This window comes from Pollicipes pollicipes, unplaced genomic scaffold (assembly GCF_011947565.3).
Source record: "Pollicipes pollicipes isolate AB1234 unplaced genomic scaffold, Ppol_2.1 Scaffold_7231;HRSCAF=8579_pilon_pilon_pilon, whole genome shotgun sequence".
Classification (NCBI taxonomy): domain Eukaryota; kingdom Metazoa; phylum Arthropoda; class Thecostraca; order Pollicipedomorpha; family Pollicipedidae; genus Pollicipes; species Pollicipes pollicipes.
This window is the reverse complement of record NW_023597034.1, coordinates 20,609,409-20,631,054: the sequence shown is the minus strand read 5'-3', so window position 1 is coordinate 20,631,054 and position 21,646 is coordinate 20,609,409. Positions and strand designations below refer to the sequence as shown.

The following is a 21,646-nucleotide window of genomic DNA, read 5'->3' as shown; positions in this document are numbered from 1 at the left end:
CTGATAAATCAGTATTTTGTTGTATACTGATTAATACTTATTATATTATTAATAAATATTTAATTCGTTGTATAATCAGATAAATTGGATAAGTAGACATCGTCAGGCCAGGGAGTTTGTGCCTTGTAACGGAAGGAATTCGTTTGGCCATCAAATGCCAGCTGCGGTGGATTACGTGTGTTTCTGTTGGTAGAATGTTTGTTGAATTGTCTACGTGGCGTTGAACGTGATGAGCCAGTCTTTGCAAACTCCTTGAATGATATGTAAGTCGTGTTGAGTGCCGCTTGTACAGTGACTGGGACGTATGAGTGAGCTGTGCATAGCGTGGTATCGTCGGCAAAGAACAATACGTCATTATTATTACGTCATCATTATTACGTCATCAGTTTTGTCGGCTGGGTCGTTAAGATGTATAAGCGCAAGGAGAGGTCCCAGAACAGACCCCTGGGGACTCCCAGCATGTATGGTCCTAGCCGTGCTGAAACTGTTGCCATCCTTAACTATCTGCTTACGGTCTGAGAGATACGATTCAAGCCAGGTTTAGGAGAGGTCCTGACAAACCACAATAATTTTTGCACTTGAGTGGGAGGCCCTCATGCCATATCTTGTTAAAAATTTACTAGTGTCCAAGTAAATGGCTGTTAAGTCATTACCTCGGTCCAAAGCTGCTTAAATATTGTTGATTATATATACCAGCTGAGTTTGCGCTCTATGTTTTGGACGGTATGCACTTTGCCTCTCAGAGCAGCCCATTCTCAGTTAGGTGTTGATAGGTATTATTAAACGTAATTCTTTCAAAAATTTTGACACACAAGGAGGTAAACTGATTGGTCTGTAGTTAGTACGATCCGAGCTTGACCCTTTGTTTTTGAAAATGGGAAAACCTTTGCTTCTTTCCAGGTGGAAGGAAAAATACCTTGGCTTAGTGACATGTTGAATAGGTTGGTGGGTGGAGTCTTTATCAATATGGCGGTTTGTCTGCTTCATATCTGTTCATTACTAGTCGTTTTAATATTTTGCCGGAAGATTGTCAGAACCGCATGATTTGTTTGGATCGAGAGTGTTGAGTGCGCTCAGTAGTTCATCCTCTGTAATGGTTATGCCCTCTAACGTGGGTGGTGGATCCGCAAGCGCGGTCTCGGGGACAGTTAGGTCGTCAGCTGCGAGTTGTGATTGTCTGGCAAAAAAGTCACATAGTAGGTTAGTTTTTATAGTAGGTTAGCTTTAAGTCTTCTGTCAATGGGGTTGAATCAGGTCCTAAGAGCGGTGGCACTGTCTCAGCTCGTGTCCGTTCTATCATTTGTTTAAAAATGCGATGGAACTTGTGTGGTTTTTGCTTTGTATGCAAGAGGTTGTTTGCTTGATGCTGCGAGTGATTGTTCTTAAGTCGTCTGTTGCATGTGGTGAAATTGCTGGTGAAATCTGTCGTCATGCATGTGGTGAAATCGCTTTGTTGTCGTTAGCGGTCCCTGTTGTCATCAGCATATACCTCTGAGGAGGTCTGAAAGGTTCTCTCTTCTAATCTCTTCTTTATTGCAGCATCGACCCAAGGTTTGTCACTGTTTCTCATTCTGATTTTCTTTGTTGGGATGCCTTTAGCAGCTGCTGCGAGCATGGTCCGCGTGAATTTATTTGTCGCTGTGTCTATGTCATGATCAAGTACTCTGTCGCAGTCTGTTTTATCAGAAGTTGTGAAAGTTTGTCTGCACCCATGTTTATGTATTCCCATACCTGTTTGGCTGATGCCCTTACGGGTGGCGATGCAACCTTGATAATGACAAAGGTAGGAATGTGATGTATTAGTGAAAGGGGAGGGGGGGGGGGGAGAACCCCATTGCCGGCAATGATGTTTGTGTTCAAGGTCAGTATTAAGTCTCGTAAGTTGGCTGTGTCTTGTGTAATGCGTGTTGGCTGATCAGTGAGTTGTGTCAGGTTGAGTGATTCAACTGTGTGTTTCAGACTGACTTGAAATGGAAATATATCACTGTGTTTAGTAGAGTAAGCCTTAGTTAGATAGTTATTACCTGCATTAAAATCTCCTAGCATCAATATCGATGCGGGGTTGTACGTTTGTGCCATGCCAACACTGTCTGACAGGATACCTAAAAACTGTCAGTTGACTGCTAGAAAGATTGGGTGTGGCATGCACACAGCAAACCATAATAACTTCTGATTTGATTTTGGTGAGGGACCAAACCCATTCAACTCCCTCCGGTTCGAGATAAGGTATTCTCTTTGCTGGGAGTGTTGATTTAAAGTACGCTGCTACTCCCCTTCCATGTCGAGTCCTGTGCTGTCATTGGGTTGTGGTAATTGTGTAAATTGTACAAGCTAGGATGGACCTGTGAGTCAAGTTTGGTTTCAGTCGGAAGCAAGATGTCAATGTCGTTATATGTGGTGAAGAGAGCAAGCTCGTTCAGGTGTCCTTGAGATGTGATGCTGTTTATGTTGACATGGATGACATGGATGACAGGATGACAGGATGACAGGATGACAGGATGACAGGATAAGGAGCGGTGTGCCCCGCGCTTCGATAAAAAATCAATTGGAATGATGGGACGGTTTTAAGCTTGCCCATGGCTCCGATGTATTTCCGTAGGTGTGGTGGGGGGGGGGGGGGCGAGAGAAGGGCTCTCCGGTCGCACCGTCAACCCCGGGCGGCTGTCTCGAGTCACTCAACTGACGCATGGCAGTTTCCTTATCAGTCACTGTACGTGCGGCCGCATACTTGCGACCGGATGAATATTTTAGGGACATTTGCATCATGAGAGCTGTCTAAAACGCGCCCGAACTGGCTCGCAGTATGAGCACGCCTGGGCACGTGTTACGTTTTCTATTCCCTTTATCAGCCTTGAATGACACGCACTTTTCATTGCACTGTATAGGCAATTTTCCCGGTACTTTTCCTGTTTCCGACACGCTCCATAGCTGGGTGAGAAAGCTGCTTATATGCCTAATACAGGAAAGGTCTTATTCCTCTTCCCACGTCACCGGATTTTGACACGCGTCGTTCGCCCGTCCAACCTGCGTGCAAATAGAAGCGCGTCTGTGTAAACAGATCGTTAGTGTCTGACGTTGTGAAACGTTTAGTGGTGCATCTTTCACGCAGCCTGTTAGTTTTTCTTTGCCGGCACCACGTGACTGGCTTTGCTGCACGCACCACCCGTATTTCTGCGTCATCGCGTCGTGCGTCATAGGCATTGCGCCCACGCTCTGCAGTACAAGTGTGCCGCTTCGCTACGCGCACGCGTCAGTGACCAGCCGCACCATTTCAAGTTGAATCATCCCTAGCTTGGGGCGAAGGCTTTGCGGACCGATATTCGTCCAATGCAAAGGGAAGCGTGGGCTAAGGCTCGGCCACTTTTTGGTCCGGAGAGGTCCCGTTATAGGCAGCAGTCCTGGCAGCGTGCCGTTGTGAGCCGTTGTGAGCCAGCTGCCGAAGGCTCGGACCCCTGATTCCGGGTGTGTCTGCAGAGCCGTGCGCCCGCGCGAGGGGCCGGCTGGATGACGCTCGGGAGGGTACGAGGGCATGCTACCCGGCCCAGCCATGGCAACATTTCAGGGCCATGGATGTAACTGCTCAGAGAGGTCAGAATGGCTTCTAGAACAACTGGCTTATAGTGCGTTGGGGCTGACGACTGGGCCGAAAATGCGTCCAACCGAGAATCCGAGAACATAAATTCGTTAGCCTATATGTCCTGTTGGGCGTAAGCTTACGTCGATGCAGCCTTCCCTGGCCGCGGGACGGGTCGCCGCCGAATCGACCGAAATGCATCCTGTAACCCTCCTTCTTCCTTTACCCTGCATCCTCGCGACGCCCTACCTGTCCGGGGCAGGCTGCACGCGCCAGCCACGAGTGGGCCGAAGGGCCCCTGGTGAGGGCCCGTCCGAACGCCAAGCGCACACCCCGCAGAGGGGTCACCCGTACGGGCTTAGTCTCGGCGGTTGGGTCCCCAGGTGCATGACGCTCTGCCCCACCGTTATCCATTCTCCTCTACTCCATAACCCTGAAATGGTCGTTACTGACCGAAATGCCTCGAATTCAAATAACCAAACAAACTCGGCCGACCCATGGCAAGATCGATCGAACGAAAACATTCCACAAAATCGGGTAGCCGCCGGCCCGTGCAGGCATGGGGACGGGATACGGGCAGTCTGGGGGCTTCAGGTGGAAAACACGACGCATTTGAGGTGCACACATTGGTTGCGCTTGTGCGAACCGAGAACCGAAGTGAAGCACGAAGTTACCGGTCAGGCCACCGCGCGATGCGGCGGCGAGCATCGCAGCAGGCAGCTACCGGCTGACGACGCTGAATGCAGCCATGGGATGCCTTCAGGTTCGCATGGTCAGGCAATGTAAAGACGTGCCGCACTTGAGTATGTTGTGGCGCCGATTTAAGCTCCTAAGACCACCGTGGCACTCATTGCCAAATACGAATTGCGAAATGCTGCCGTACGCCTCAATGTATAGAATGTTTTCTAAATATCAGCTTGCTTTTTGCAATTGGAGTAAAACGCCGAACAATGCTTACTTGTGCTGCATTCAACATTTTGAAATTTTGGTGACAATTTAACCACCGTCTCAAAGCGTTGTGCACCTGTTAAAAGTTGTCAAGTCAAGTGATAGGCAGCAGGGGTTTATTTTCCAAAAACCTACATTTGAATGGAGCAACCTCATGGGAACAGCAATACGGTACAGCACCATTCGACAGTGTTTGCCAAAGTAATACTTGGATGTGTATAGCTGGTTTAATTATGTTCGGCCAATAGGTCTCGCAATGTTTTTAGAAGGCAGCGAGGCCTGCCGAGGACACTCTCCAGGACGACAATAGACAGAAGGTGTCCCGTTGTTGCCTTTGGTACTGCTCCAGAGAGATAGCAATTACTGGCTGGTGAGAACATATTGTCTCAAAATAGGACATGTAGAAGTCCATTAATAATTCTGTTTGGGATACCATGGCAGTCACGAGCCTCACGCAACTTGGCAAAAGTATGATAAGGTCTGAATTCAGCTATCACAATACAGTGAACGAGTTGCACACAGCGTCGTCCTTGCAGCGTCATCAGCTTCCCAGTCTTAGTATCAAAATGATAACGGCACCAAGTTTGGTGCTCCATCTGAGGAACTAATTGTGGCAATGTACGTGGTTGTGGGTGCTAATTGCCTCTGTTCGAATATGAGTGCAAATTAATTCTCCTCTCATCTCAGCTTGGAGAATTGAACCGCCCATGCCCTCACTATAAAACAATGTAATCGATGTCATCAGGTCACTACGTACTCCCGAGGTAAGCTTAGATGGATAAGTCCCTAGTAGTTGCTCCGATCGTCCCTTTCTATAAAATGTATGTGGGTTGGGGAAAAGTCCAAGTTCTAGGTGGGCATTTGTGTGCCCCGGCATCTAACCTTGTCGTCTATTCCATTGTGTGAGAGACAGCGTCGCAATGGTGCTAGAATGCGGTAACTTATGAGCCGCCCAAACCGATCATGGATCTCTTCATGCGCTATCATTATTTCCAAGGGTAATCCGATATGTGAACCGAAGAACGGGTGCTCAAAACCATGCCCCATATTGACTTTTAAGATGATCGCCAATGATCCATAGCTTTTTATGCCGTCAGGCAATGTGTTGACCAAAATCACTACTCATTAATGTATTTATATGCTATTTTCTACCGCATACTGCTGTGAAAGAAAGCAATCCCGGCAGGTGGTTCTGTTTTCTGCGCACGATAGCACTTATGTGCACCACGACACCAGACAGCAGACATGTGCCTGGATCCCAAGGGTGGACCCTGGATCCCGTGTGGTTCCATGTTTATGGGATCTCAAGATCCGATCCGGGGATCTTTTTTGGGCTCCCAGTCGTCTGCCGGGTGGATCACAGCACCGACAAGGTCGGCTGTAACATGGCAGAATAGGAGATGACAGTACAGGAGTGTTTCCCTACGTCTATGCTGCTTCCTCGTCAGTGCACCGGGAAGGGAACCGCCCCCCCCCCCCCCGCGGCAGCGTCGGCACTGCCCGGCACCACCAGCTCTGGTCAAACCCATTCAATTCTGGTCTTGTCGATTTTAGGTTATTTGGATTTGCGATCGTGTGCCCAGAATGCATCGCAGAATGCTCAAAGAAGGCCAATTTCACCTCATCCGCCAGAGAAGCCACCCAGGTGCTGCCGCCATGTAACTTTTACAGCCCTTGTCGTGGCACCCTTGGACGTTTACGACCGCTGCTGGGACGCGGCTCGGTGTTGATGACGTCCGCAGCACCCGACGCTATTGTCGAGGCCTGCCCGGGACGGTGCGAAGCTGGATGACTGCCAAACGTCGGCGCGGGAGGCGGTGGCTCGGCGATCAGCCCCGAAGATTGTCAGTCACGTGACGTCGCGGTCGTGCGCCTCCACCGCGACGGAGCAAAACGCTGTGCGACTTGTTTTATGCGAGATGCTATACCACTCTCAAAATGGTAGCATTCCGAATAATGCGGAACCATTTAAAATGTGCGCAAGCTAACGTGCAAATGTACGGTGTGCTCTCTCATACACTATTCAAGACTCTCAATCAATCAACAGACAAACCTGCGCTTAAATCGGCGATGATGTCGGGTAAAACATTATGTTTTACAGCCACACATATGGCATCTCAAAAATGTCACGCGTCCTGCGCCGATAGCTTTTTTTCGTTTTAACACGAAGTACTACTGAAGGTGCGGAAATACTTAGTCCCGCTGTCGTGAACCCCTACTCCGAGTCTCCCAAATGGACGACGGCAAACAGGAAGCCATGAGATGCACTTGACTAGTTCCGACGTCACAGGAAGGTCCCATCAGTTACGTGAATACCACCGCAAATCGCGGAAGCGGGGATGCCGGAAGGTCATTGACCGGCGACAGGAAGCCCGCGGGTGGACACCTGCGGGGCGTGAGCGGCGACTGGGCACATGTGTGATTCGCACTTGGCTCCCAGGCTTTATGATCATAGATATGCGTTAAGTACACCCAAAAGGGTTTGTGTCACTCCCAATCTCACTACACCGGGATCGCTGATAGCATCGGCAAGGCGGATTTGGGAGCGGACTGCTGCAGTCTGAAGCTGTGGTTCGGCACTTGGCGTCAGTGCGTGTCACCATTTGGGAGCGGACTGCTGCAGTCTGAAGCTGTGGTTCGGCACTTGGCATCAGTGCGCGTCACCATTTGGGAGCGGACTGCTCCAGTCTGAAGCTGTGGTTCGGCACTTGGCGTCAGTGCGTGTCACCATTTGGGAGCGGACTGCTCCAGTCTGAAGCTGTCCTTCGGCACTTGGCATCAGTGCTTGCCACCATTTGGAAGCGGACTGCTCCAGTCTGAAGCTGTGGTTCGGCACTTGGCGTCAGTGCGTGCCACCATTTGGGAGCGGACTGCTCCAGTCTGAAGCTTGTGGTTCGGCACTTGGCATCAGTGCGTGTCACCATTTGCGTTGCCCATCATTTGCAGCCTCTCGAAAGCATGTGTGCAGCCCAGTCGTAGACTATTGAACCCCGATCTCCCGCCGCAGCCCGGCCAGGTGGAACGCCGTTGCATCGCACAGCTAGTGGCAGGGACCCAACCCATGACATGGCAGAATATTGCTCCAAGTTTAGCCCTCCTCTTTCTCACAACAGATAGCTCCGTATCTCTATCATGGAACCCTTCCGCGGGACCGTCGTGTGTTGGAAACAATAACACTGAAAATTGGCTGCGGTAAGGTGGCCCGGGCTGCCGCATGGCAGCCAAGCCCATATTTCAAACTGCCCATCGCCAGCCAGTGATGACGTGGTTATGACGAGGTGCAACGGCGGCAGCCAAAATATCTCCAGGCTGATTGCTTATCTGTTGGCCCTTCCGGCCACTCACCACGCGTCATTTCGGCGGCCTAGTGGCGTGCGGCTTGCTGATGGCGAAGCCCGAGGAGCAAGTTTTGTTTAACCTGGCACCGCTGTAGCGTTGCAGACGCCTGTGATGCAGCTCAGCACAGTTTCAATATCTAACGAGTGCTACATCGTGCCCGGTGCAGTCTAGTCCCATGGGAAACCGTAAACTGACGTGTTCATGCATGCCAATGATATGCAACTGCTCGACATCGCTGTTCTACCACGATCAATCACCAAAAGGCTCACCACCAGAATCGCGTTTTTAAGATCTTGAAAAACAGTATGGCTTTCACAATAACCAAGCGCTATCGTGCCGCAGCGTAATAAACTGGCGGACAGAAACAGGAAAACCGTTTTGAGACGAGCAGACTGACAGAAACCGGACAACCGTTTTGAAATGAGACCTTCTTCGTCTGTTAGGTGGATATCACTTGCATGCTGGTACATGCTGGTACATGCTGGTACATGCAGTGTTGGTCAACTCGCAACGCCAGGCCATACTCTGGCTGCGAAGGAACACCACGCGGTCGCACGGTCCCCGCCCGCCGGCCGGGCCCGCCCTGCGACGCCTGAACGAGCGCTGCGGCTTGCGGCCCTCCCCATTACTGGCCCGCCGTTACGGCGAGGCCAGTAACGTCTAGGTTACTGCCGAGCACTGCGGCGAGCACCGCGGCCATCGTGCGGCACCCCATCGACCCACTCACGTTGAGACACCTGCCGCCAGGCCGCGGCAGGCGTCTCACAGCGACACTACTGCTAACAGTGGCACTCACTCAACACTCGGCAGTATTACGACTGGCGCGACGACACATTGAACCTCGTCTCCAACTGCGCACACGTACTTTCAAGAGAAATTGTACGTTGGATTGTACGTTGAATTGTATTGTATTGGAAGCCACAATCATTTGCAATCATGGACACGCCAGGATATTCAGGGCAGCAAGAGCAAAAAATATGTGTACAGTCATGCTGAACACCATACCTTCATAACACTCGCTGGCGGAGCGCCAGGCCCGCCGCGTGCTTCGGCGGCTGGAGGTTAATGAGCTCATCCTCCACCACCTGCAAAGGGTCCGTCTGCAGATCACAGCTGCGCGTGCCCGACCCCGCGTGGCGAGGACCGCTCTCGAAATACGGCTCTGGGGCCACCTCACAGAGGGTGATCACTCCTCACAGGTGGTCACCAACTGCTGCAACGGAGGGATGGTGTCGTCACGACGCCCACGGCCAGCACGTGCGGTCAGCGACCGGGTTGTGACGTATTCATCCGTCACGGTTTAACACACGTCGGCTGTGCAAAGGATCTAAATAGATGATAAAACGCAATCACGTTGAATTAAAGAAGGTGGTTGAATTTTAAGTTCCACGCATACCTCACAGCAGCTGAACCTCCAGTACTGTATACGTAATGTGAATACGCATATCACCACTAAAATGAAAGTAAATGCATAGATGCCGGGGATACATACACAGATGTCTCTGTGTTATGCAATCAGAGGCAGAAGATACCTGGAGAAGCTGCCACGCATACTGAATGGGGAAGGACGAAAAACGAACATCAAGAACGCGTCTTAGGTCAAGGAAAAATGGCCGTGTATCAAGACAGAAGTTATAATTCGCGTCTTGGAAGGCGATATCAGTCCTTTAGCGGCGTTCATAAATCGCTTTGATGTTGTGTGCAGGAAATGCAACAAGCAAACAGGGGCCATACCGAATATTCACGGAATAAAATGGGAAATTTAGGACAGAAAAAGGAAGCGGGAGTATGTATACATGGAGCTTTTCCTTCAAAAAAGGCTATCGTCCAGCATTCAATGGAAAACTTGGAAAACGACAAATGGAAAACACTAAATTGTGAAAGACATATCGGATACTCTCAAGAGATAACTTAGGGTGGGAGTTAAACTTAACTCACGGCTGAGGGTGCGACACGAGGTGCGACACGCTCTGGTGGGTGCGTGGGGGAAGGGGAAGGGGCAATCCCGCCCCGTCAGATCTCCTAAAAACATGAAAGAGCTGTATACACAAATTCACGGTGCTGGTAAACTTGTGTGGACTCACTTGCTTCAGATGTTTAGGTCTCTCAACCATACCAAGTCCGTCTTATACCAAGCCAACATTCACGTCTATTGTCAATCTCCAACGGCTGGAAATGCTTTCATTAACGCGGGAGTGATTTTTCCTAACGAGCGCAAAGCAGGTACTGACATCACAAATCCACTTTTAACTTTCTTCAGCCTAATTGACTTTTTGTTTGTTCTACGCTTCTGGCTTTGCAAAAAACCTCATCATGCCGACCAAGTGTTGGAAATTGGCATTATTTTTCTGCTCTCGAGATGCTGCCTTCATGTACTCCTAGCCCAAAACCTCTCGAGTTCTAATGCTAGGAAAATTGGGACCCACTCAGCTCGGGACCCTTGAGAACACTCATGGGTGCATTAACACCAGGTTCCAGCAACTTCAGGCAACGAAAAGGGCTCGTAGGGAGATTAGGTGGTTCCAGAAGGCCGGGGGCTGCCAAATGACAGAAGACACGACGTGCAAATGGCGCCCTGGCGGGCAGAGCACCACGAATTAACACATATTTCTCTGGAAACTCCTTCTAATCCCAAGATGTCCGTAACATCGTTAGGATGATATGAAGCTGACAACCTGAAAATGTTTGCAACAAAGTACTCCAGTTGTTCGGGGACCCTAACAGGCCGAGGAAAGCTTCAGGAAGGGAAAAGTGGTCATGAGGTTAGACAATGTCTGTGGAGTTTCTACGGGATGTAGGATATGAAATATGAAATCTCTATTGGATGCATTCAGGGATCCGGCAGTCACATACTCCAAGAACCGACGAGTACCCAATACATTTTTAGAGGCCCGATAGGAAGACGGAACAACAGTGCTTACCCGATGACTTAAGCATTACAATTGAACGAGTGACCCCGCTGATGTCACGGTAGCCGAGATGGCCGGCAGTACGTGCGAACCGAACCCAGACGCTAAAACGTTGAAACAACCATCACTAGTAAAACAGCGACTGCTGAGCAGCATTTCCGTGTTACATGACTGACACAGAGCAGGAAAACGGAAACACTCGTGCGATTCTAGATCGTTTGCGACGGGCTCCCCAATTGGGCCTAAGCCTGTCATGCTGTTCGGGAATAAAATTGCCCTTGACCATCTAACCCAGCGTAAAGAATTTAGCCGGTCACACGGGCGCGTGTTAATGTCGGGTGTGGCCTCATCACTGGCCGATCCCCGTCTGTCCACAGGACTACGAGCTAGACATCTACCTGCGCCAGGAGTGGCAGGACGAACGCCTCAGCTCACCTGGTGACCAGAACGACATGCTGATCGTCAGCAGGAAGCACGTGATCGATCAGCTCTGGACGCCCGACCTCTATTTCCTGAATCTGAAGGTACGCCACGCGTCGGGATGAACGCGTGTTTGTTGTGTGGTTGCGCCTTGCGTCGTTGCGGGCAGCGGAATTCTTTGTGGGTGTGTTCGCTTTGGCGTGCGATAGGTTGCTAGCTACAAAATGTAAAATGATAAATAATGCTTCAGTCACGTCATTCATGCTCAAATGAAAGCAGGGTAACAATGTATTTGTTAAAAAGGCTCGTATGAAACGTGGGCTCTTACGTACGCACAGACCTTAACGCTCTTGTTTTACTGGGACTATTTCAGGATGCGAAGTACCACGAGGTCACAATGCCGAATGTGTTGATGAGGATTTACCGAGATGGTTCGGTCTTCTACAGCATTCGGTATGTTCGTCATTGTGCATTTTTGACATCAGGAAGAAGTAACATACATCCGCTCTCGTTTTGTGTACCAAAAGTTCTTGGCGACCTGAAAACTATCGACTTTTAATATCGTGTGATTCAATGATATCATATTAATCTTTCGAAACAAGTGCAATCATCTCACTCTACCAACCACCACTTCTTCATGCTGCTCATCTCTCCGACGCTTTTTACCGACAAGATCAATTTTGAGCTAATCGTTCTTATGGCGGTAAGATTCGCACCAGGCGTGAGCTTGTATGCGCTCGGTTTGTCCGGCATTGGGTGTTCCTGAGCTGCGTAGACATTCTAAGTCTGTCTTTGTTTTTGTCGAGGCATGTGTTCATTGTATGGGAACTGTGGAGGCCTTACATGCCTGTTGTGCTTTATAAAAATTGAGCCTATTTCTTGAGGTGTATGTAAAGACCACATTTTTGACATGTTTCTTTGAATGTCCAAAATCTGCTAAGCGGGTGCGACAGCATTGACGTTTTGGGAGAACATAACTTGTGTGGAAGGGCCACATGAGCGACAACGCTAGCCTGTGCCGCTAGGATTGTTAGCCAGACGCTGCTTCGAATGACCGCTTGGTGCAAGTTCTCGTGCCATTACAGCCCAAGCTCAAATGTGCTATGCTTTTGTACCTTTCGTTCAAAGGAAAGTCCCCTCGACAATAAAATGGGCGGGGCTATTGCATCCCACTGAAGCTATATGCTGTACAGCATATGTTTAAAATCCATGGCACGAGACAGTATATTCTGCATAACTTTGAAGACTGCATTTTGCATTCACTGCTCGTTTCCAGCAAAGGGAAAACCGTGGTGCTTGGCCTTAGAGTTGATATAGCTTTGGTGTCAAAATAGATGTGAAATCATGTGACATAGATCAGCCGAGTACACGGAACAACCAAAATATTCGAACGCCCTTGTTACCCGTAGGAAGCTAATTATTGCCGTTAATATTATACGCGGCATGTCCTGTGTACGAGGTCGACAAGAAACCTGCGTTTAATACCTGTGAGCAGCATAGGCCGTCCATGCTATCGATTCCAACATGTTTGGTAAAGACTTGTATTGACACGCGCCCAGGTGGCCGGCTAGATGCCCTTCGCTCAGGTGGGTGGTCAATTTGACCCCCCTGAGATCTCGGGAACTAAGAAAGCTAGAGACTCCACATTTACAGAGTGTGTTGACCTGTGCGTGAACTCATTTAGGTCAAAGTTTGAGGTTCCGGGGTCATGATCTTCGGGTCAGATAAGGTCAAACAAGGTTAAATTCCAGGTTGGTCTCCAAAGTGCCCCAGAACCCAGAGAATTGCTCCCAAGCAAAAGGTCACATGCTCAGCTAAGGTCATGGTGACCATAATTATACAACACTGTCCTGGGTTTTGCATTTGAATAGGCGGCAAAAAATACGCCAGGCAGTATGTTTGTAAAAAATGCTGACCTGTGTCATTTTAGGTCAATGACCTATTCTGACCTCTAAGAAGTCCATGGAAGATGCATAATGCAGTTCCTGCTATCAATAAATTCGGAATGAACATCAGAAACTATCCCATGCAGTAAGCCCTAAAGTAATAAAGCGGGTTGGTTTCGGCCTTGGTCTGACCCTTATACCTGACCTTAGGTCAACGTGATTTACTCATCCAATATGTGTGTTACCTAAGAAAGCCTCCTAGAGATGTATGGCTTCGTCTAGCACTCCACCGCTGCATATGATTGAACGATTCCTTAGAAATTGACTACGCTGAAGCCATGGCCTGATTTTGACCTGGCCTAGGTCAGCGACCTTACAAGGTTCATCTTGTTGATGCCAAACGATCCGCTATTCAATTGTCTACAGCTATGAAAAAATTGGCGTGGCTGCGCCGCGCTGTTCGGAAACCATTCTGGAAAAACCTTCCGGGGGTCATCCCCGCCCGAGCGCGTGTTAAAGGATCGTCAACATGCATGAAGGACGAGCGGCTTTATGCCGATGTTGGTTTGATTGACGTTTATATCCCTACTGTAGTAATATGAACAGCATTAAGATAACACAGCAATTGGTGCGGTCAGTCTTATCCAGGCTTGTACAATGTTGTAAAACAAAGCTGCGGCATGTTTGTTCAAGATCGCCAGAGGACCAAGCAAAATGCAGCTTTACTGCCATCGATCCTTCTGGATATCAGTGTCGAGTGGGTTAGAGCCCAATCTCAAGACCAGCATTTTTTTCGACGTGTTACCCAAATTGGTAAGCCATTGAGATCTTTGTGCTCCTCAGCATTTATGAAACCTGTAGCTTCAAACATGATAGCAGACTGCAGGTGTTAATATTCGGTTATCACAAAGAGTAGACCACACTCATCTACCTCGCTTGGTTATGCAAGGCCTCAGTGCCTACCTGCATATGTGATACATCAATTGGTTCGTTTATATCATCCCATTTACATCCGAAAACAATTAATTATACGCTATGCAGAAAAAAGAAAAGTTATATCACGGCGTCCTTTTTACTGAAAGATTATTTGTACGGTGATGCTCAACGGCCTGTAAGAGGGTGTAAAGCTGGTCAATGTCCTTTGCGCCAGTAGCATATTTTTGCGTAACCTTGAAAGCCTTTTCGCCAGGTCATCGACGTTTTTTACGTTCAAAACGAGTGTCTGTAGCTCGCGGTACCCGACATGTAAGGCCTAGTGGCTTGGCTTCACCTGCAGCCATGTTGACTCAATATTAGGATTTGTTAATGTGTTCAGGATCGCAAACCGGCTGGGACAAAAATTTATGTATTTATCAACAGAACGAAAAACTTAGCTCGGCTGATGGCAAAGTCAGCTGAGCATTCGGTTTTGCGGATGGTTTTTGCGACCTCTTCATTCACGTGGTCTGTTGGGACTGCGCTGGTCGATTGGGACCATCTCCTCAGTTAGGCACCATAGGTCGTGTGACAAGACCCCTGGCGGCTTCAGCTACCGCTACCGCGCCGCCCAGAGGCGACACCGTGTAACGCATCGGCGTACGGCGCGGACCGACAATGATGGATGACCAATGATGGTGATGATGCAAGACGATGGATGGAGCCATTCGGTGCACTGGCTAATGTCATCGAATATGGCACGCATACCAGAGCCGTAAAGGTGCAGAAGTAGTCCAGTTGTCGCACCGTTTGATCATTGTAAGCCATTTATCGACTCCGGGTGAAAAATGACATGCATCATTCTATTGTAGGCTTTCATGTTCCAGATAATATGAACAATGCTTACCGCCATCCTAGTAAGCGCCCTTGCGCCAAAATGGTCCTTTCCCTCCTTCTTCCCTCCATCCAGCGCCACATGTGCAAACCTTTCCTACATTTTCCGTTCAAATCAGCCAAGTGCTGCCATGTGTTTGTGGCTACGCTCATTTGCACCCCCTGACGCGAAAGCGGAACATGTCTTTGTCGCCTCATGCATCCATTGCTGGTGTAATTGCTGTTTAAAGTACAACAATTTGCATTTGGATAGCTGATTGCTGTCTAAAGTGCAAAACTTGGCATCTGGATAGCGAAAGGTGTACTTTCTATATCTGCATTGATGACACTTAATTCAGTTCACACAAAAGGGGTGTTTGAAAGCGCTCTCTTTTTCGAAGCTCCAAACCGCTTCTGTCGTGCTATTCTTGTTTTATTACAACCACCATGGTCATGTTTCAGTTGTCTTATTTACGGAAAGCACCACGTATACCTGTAAACCCAAGGTAGTATGTATTACCGCTGGAAGACTGCCATCTGGGCGTGATAACCAAACTTCACTGTATGTCCCTTGCAATACTGAACCCTGCAATCACCCCTGCGCATGCCATGTACTCATCATTTTAATGCGAAATAAATGCGCAATGAGCCAGAAAATTTCAAAGACCTGCTCGAAATTGTTTCGTGGAAACCAACAACACCCGAGAGCAAAATTTGCTTCCTTCCCGCCAGGAACAGGGCTAATGTTGACCTGACGTAGTGCGTCCCCGACTGGCCACAACATATGACATCGAACGCCGTTGAACTGATTAATCACCAGAATGTGTGCCAGCCCTATTTCACAATCATAGCGTAATTTTGGACGAAGTGACGAAGGCGTGTCGACCACCCTGTATGCAGGTCCCGCTCGAATATTTATGGCATACATTTTGAAGTGACTGCTGCTTCCTTGCAGGTTAAAACTATCATTGTCATGTCAGATGAAGCTCGAGGACTATCCTTTGGATACACAGCAGTGCGGTATTCAACTTGCCACGTGTGAGTATTCGTATGAGTATCTGTGGGGTGGCAGAACAAACAGAAGTCAGATGTGTACCGATTATCTTCAAACATATGCTTTCTTCCACTTTGTAGTTTTATGCAAGTTCATCACTCCATCCAACATTTGTATCTTTTGGTGTGTTCCCACCATTCATATGAGTGCCTTCAGTGGTATCTTTTGGTGTGTTCCCGCCATTCATATGAGTGCCATCAGTGGTATCTTTTGGTGTGTTCCCGCCATTCATATGAGTGTCATCAGTGTTATCTTCTGGTGTGTTCCCACTGTTAATATGTGTGCCGTCATTGGTATATTTCGTGGTGTTGTTGGCTCATTGAGGGCTACCCAAAACTTGTGGGCAGTGTTATACTTACCCGGATTCTACACTTGACGATCGTATGTTTCAGAGTTCCTTGGTGTCTAGGTTCCAAAATATGTTTACATTTTTCTTTATGTTATTTCTCTAGGTGCGGGAATTACATAGCAGGCTGGGAAAATTGGTGTCAAGTTGTAGAAGAATGATAACTCAACCCAAGGGATGATATGAAACTGTCTCACATCTTCCTTTCAATCAGTCAATATTGTATTAGTGACAACATGCAAAGTTACATGGAAAGCTGGTACCATTAAAATTTTACCTGCTAGGTGTCCCAAAATCACAACAAGCGCCGATACAAATCACGATCACCACACTCGCTAAACCAAACAATGATGTATTTGTGTTTACCAACAGATTGCGAACTGTTCGCGAACGGTGCGTGTTCGCGAGCACCAGACATACCGAAAGGCGCAAACACAGACGAATGCAAATGAGTAGAAATTCGTCATCTGTCCCCGAATTATTAGCGACCTCCAACCATGTTATCATATATGATAAGCAAGAAGCATAACCCTGCCAAAAGTGCGTTGCAAGGACCTTCATTCATACAAAACGGCACATCACATTATGTAAAATGGTTCATTTTGTCACGCCGGACAACCGTGGGTACCTTGGGGCTGGGATCCCAACGTCCAATGTTCGTCTTATGACATTGCGGTGTTAAATTTGGTGTATGTTTGATCCCCAATGCTTAGTGTTTAAGGGCTGATGAAAATGATAAAACAGAGATCCGCCGAATTTTGCACAGCTGATCACTTTATTCTAATTTTGTCCAACACCAAGTGTAGTCTCGGAACATTTTCATTCAGTGGGCCATAGGACCTGTAAAGTTCACGCCAAAGAGGAAGAGAATTGTTGCTGTTTCCAAACATAAACTAGCTGCTTCTGCAAAAGCGGCATTTACCGATCAGGTGGCGAATTGAAAAGACAAATCATATCTTAGTGTTCAATTGGGGCCAATGGCCTATGCGTAACTTTTCCTTAGAATGTCTCTAGCAGGAATGCTCAAGAACAGGGCTATCGCAGAGGCCAAACCCCGAGGGCGGCTCCGACATAGACACTCACAGTGCCCATTTGTCAGCCAGCAGAGTCGTAATACCACATTGCCTTGCGCTGCTGTTCCCCGGCGATACGTTCGGTATACTGTAGGAAACGGCGCGTAATTAGACGCCCGTAAGGTGTCCTTTCTGACGTGCTTATCCTTGACGCCCGGAATCACGCAGTTGGTGGGAAGGGGCATCAGCCCTAATGTTTCTTGCTTGTGCGTGCATCGACTTTCTAAGCAAATGTTTCACAGAACACCTTGTCTCAAGGACAATGCCTCGCCTGTTGCGTTACTAAAGCACCGCTTTAGCTGCGGAGCGGCACGTTTGTATATATTGCGCTACCAACTGATATAACAAGTCGGGTCGCTTGTTGGCATGAGGAAATCAAACGTAATCTCACAAGATATCGTTGACTTTGGCCCTAGCCATGCGTTTGGTTTTAGTTCACATCTCGTGCTTGATTAAGAGCCAGATTGTTACGTTTACGTTAGCAATGTTTACTTTCTTGCTCTCCGCTTGAAACGCCAGTGGAATTGCACCAGCCTGGCGAAGATTATGCAATGGAAGATAACCGGCACGTTTTGCGTTTTCAAGCATGGGATATTTTAAGTCGAGAAGTCGAGATACTCTCCGTGGTTATGAAATGCATTAGCTTGAGAGGACGTTTTGTGTTTGGCCAGGTTAACTCAAAATCGTTAATACGAAAGATTCCGGGTAGTTGAAGGCCTTTCGGACAACGATGCGCTTCTGATTCCGATGAATGCTTGCTATTGTTTTTACGCTAGGCAGCAGCCTAAAGCTTTTTTGGAGATGATTGCCCATAACTCTTTTGATGCAACACTTCACTCGAAACGGACTGGCATCCTGATGGGGCACAATATTTGAGCTTATGCCGAAATCATCAAGCCACAGGTGAAAATCAAACCCACAAACCTGCACTATGAGTTCAGAGTTCTCTGCTGACAGTTATTGATGCTTAACACGCGCCCGGGTGGCCGGCTAGATACCCTTCGCTGTGGTGGGGGTCAATTTGACCCCGCCCCCCTGAGATCCCGGGAACTAAGAAAGCTAGAGACACCAAATTTACAGGATGTCTTGATCTGTACGTGAACTCACTTAGGCCGAAGTTTGAGCTTCTTAGGTCATGACCTTTAGGTCAAATAAGATCAAACAAGGTCAAATTCCAGATTGGTCTCTAAAGTGCCCCCGAGACCTAGGCAACTGTTTGTAAGCAAAAGGTCACAAGCCCATTTGTGGTCAGTGACCTTTTTTGACTTTTTGAAGGTCACGGTGACCAAAATCATATAAGACTGCTCTGAGTTTTGCCTTTGAATACGCGACAAAGAAAACGCTGGGCAGTATGTTCCTAAAACAAAATGTCGGCCCGGGTCATCACAGGTCAATGACCTGCTCTGACCTTTAAGAAGTCAATGGAAGATGTATAATGTAGTTTCTGCTGTCAATAAATTCGAAATGAGCACAACAAGCCATCCCATACAGCAAGCCCTATAGTAATAAATCAGGTTGGTTTTTTAACTTGGTCTGGCCTTCATACCTGACCTTAGGTCAACGCAATTTGCTCATTCAATATTTGTGGTGCCTAAGAAAACATCTCAGATATGTATGGCTTCGTCAAACACTCCGTTATTGTATCAGATTGGACAATTCCATAGAAATGCCTTCGCCGAAACCGTGGCCTGACTTTGACCTGCCATATATCAGCGATCTTACAAAGCACATCTAAATTAGTGATGCCAAACGATCCGCTATTCAATTGTCTACAGCTTTGCAAAATTTGGCGCGGTTACGCCGCGCCGTTCGGAAACCATTTTGGAAAAACCTTCGGCGGAGTGTCAATTTGGCTCCTCTCGAGCGCGTGTTAACACACTAGAAGGTGCTGGTTAAACGACATAGTCAAGCAAACATTAGTTATATGGTCAACACGAGACATTTCAAGCTATGGTCATGATATGGACTTGCACATAACACATGATCCGTCGTCACGAAGTGTGATGTGCAAGTCCCGGAGTGCGGGCCGGCCACGCCCACTCCCGCTGGGAACAAACAGTTATCTTGCATTCACAACCGAACTGTGCACAACACACCCTGGGGACTTATCAGATGGCCGATATGGTAAGTGTGCTCTGTTTCCCTCTTTCCTCATTGCTGCGAGTCCCGCCTATAGCCATAGGCGGCATTCGGTAGTAAGGAACAAGACGCCTACAGCAGGAGGTGGCGCACAGCGGTAGCGCCGGTCGCCTAGCTCGGTTTCTTCGTTAATTCTGGAGATCGATGGGATCCTGAGCTTTGGTGATTATTGCATGACCGCTCAGTTTCGCTTTCTAACAATGCAGTACAGCGCATGATCACAAGTCCACCAACATGTGCGTTTTAAACTACATTTGCACTACGCATCAAAGGAAGATCTATGAATAACGCGAAGTTTCAACTGGCGGGTAAAAACCAGCTCAAGTTCATGAAACGCCAGACCACACTGCCTCTTTCATGTTTCCAACACATCTGGTGCGCTCATCCCAAAAATCTTTCCTGCGGTGATCGGGACGCGGAATTAGGCCACGGCCCATCGGGCCACCATTGCGCCGCTGCTCCCCTCAGCCGTCCAAACTGAGCCACGGCTTGCGAAGACACGGGGAGGTGACGGGAGGATCCCGTGACAAGTGCCCAGCAAATCCACACCAGGCACGGTGCGCCGAGAGCGAGCGCGCGTTACCAGCCCTGCTCGGCCCCGTGATCCCGCATCAGTCGGGGGCGCTGCAGCGCAGACACGCGCGGCAGCGGCTTTGAGCCTGTGCCAGCCGTCGGCTCGTACCGGGCGGCTGAACGCGGCTCACTCGTGCCGGCGGCGGCGGCGGTAGCGGCGGTGGCGGGGCCAGGTGGCTCATGCGTGTCAGCCCGCCGGTGCCCGCTCGGCGCCCGCCTGACGCCTGGCATCCCGGCCGAGCTGGCCGCAGCCGCCTGATTAATCCCCGCCTGATGGATCCGAGGCCGGGGCGCTGGCGAAACGGCACATCTGGAGGGATGAAGGATGCTTTTAACAGGCTCTCGGCTCTAACGAGGAACGCGAAATACGCACTTGGCGACTGCCTGGAATGGCTAGGTAATTAGCAAAGCTGTCCTGCCCAGGCCCATTTTTCATCACAGTCTATTTCGACGTCTTCACTCGTTCGCATTCTAGTTCAGCCGTGAGTGAGCACCAGACGCGCCTGCCACCTCTCTCAAAGCGGGGTCATTGATAGATGTGATGTGCAGCATGCCAATATAAGATATGGCGGGGCTCTTTGGTACTGAACACTCACGTATCTTGTGCGCCGACAGAATGGGGTCCCTTGGCGCTATAGGATGAGATGAGGCCACGTTAGGCCGACTATATATGGTTATGTCCGTAATCACACATGTCCGTGATCGTTTAAGCACGTCACATTATCGCACGCACCGTGCAGGATGATAAATTGGGCAAATCCGCCCGTTTACGTAATGTGGCTTTTTGCCACCAGCTCATTCTCAGGAACAGCTTCTTATTATGTACGGGAAACACGTTGGTCCGCAAAAATCGATTGAAAGCGTCGACAGGGTGATGTTGTTACAAGCTGAAAAATGAAAGGCACTTAGGGCATGCAAAACAAATTTGTCTTCATTCGAATGCGGTTGGGAAAGATGGCTGAGCATCAGTGCGTCCCCACTGACAAAGCACTAAAATGATGACACAAGAATGCAAGGAGCCCTTGTATAGAACAACATAATTGGTATGCATTCTGTTGATCATCCCAAAAGAACAGGCAGTTTTTATGGAAAACGATGATTGAACAACATGGAGCAAATCCATGCTGGAGGCATGAGATGTTAAGATATGCGAGTAGCATGTTGTCTACAAGAACACCTCAAATCTCAGAGAGAAAGGAAACGTGCTTGATTTCCGGTGTGGGTTGCTATAGAATGAAACATTTTGGGCGAGAAAACATTCAACGAATGCCATTTTCCGTTGATAAAGAAAATATGATAGATGCAAAATGCACCTTTTCTCCCCTCCCTAGAATGCATATGCGGCTTAGAGTAAAGAGTCAATGAGCGATTACTTTGATCAGCTAGCTGAATGATTATTGAGTGGGCCACCATCTCAGCCCACGCTTGGGCCATCTCTCGGGTACGTCTCAATAGAACAGCATCGCTGAGGCCTGTGCAAGTCAGCAGGACAAGTTCTGGGGGAACGTGCATACAAAACCGAGCACAAAATCTGGGATATGGATAATGGATGTGATAGGCTGAACAATAACACGTGGGCAATATGTAGGCACGTAGG

At 48.6% G+C, this 21,646-nt stretch overlaps 1 protein-coding gene across 2 annotated transcripts in view; it reads left to right on the top strand.

Moving 5' to 3' along the window:
- The window catches only part of LOC119109287 (glycine receptor subunit alpha-4), a 49,987-nt gene that overhangs the window by 13,003 nt on the left and 15,338 nt on the right, over window positions 1-21,646 (top strand). For both annotated transcript variants that reach the window (XM_037232884.1, XM_037232883.1), the window contains exons 4-6: window positions 11,148-11,294; window positions 11,564-11,643; window positions 15,820-15,902. In XM_037232884.1, the coding sequence (XP_037088779.1) occupies window positions 11,148-11,294; window positions 11,564-11,643; window positions 15,820-15,902 (310 nt within the window). The remainder of the gene's footprint in view (window positions 1-11,147; window positions 11,295-11,563; window positions 11,644-15,819; window positions 15,903-21,646) is intronic.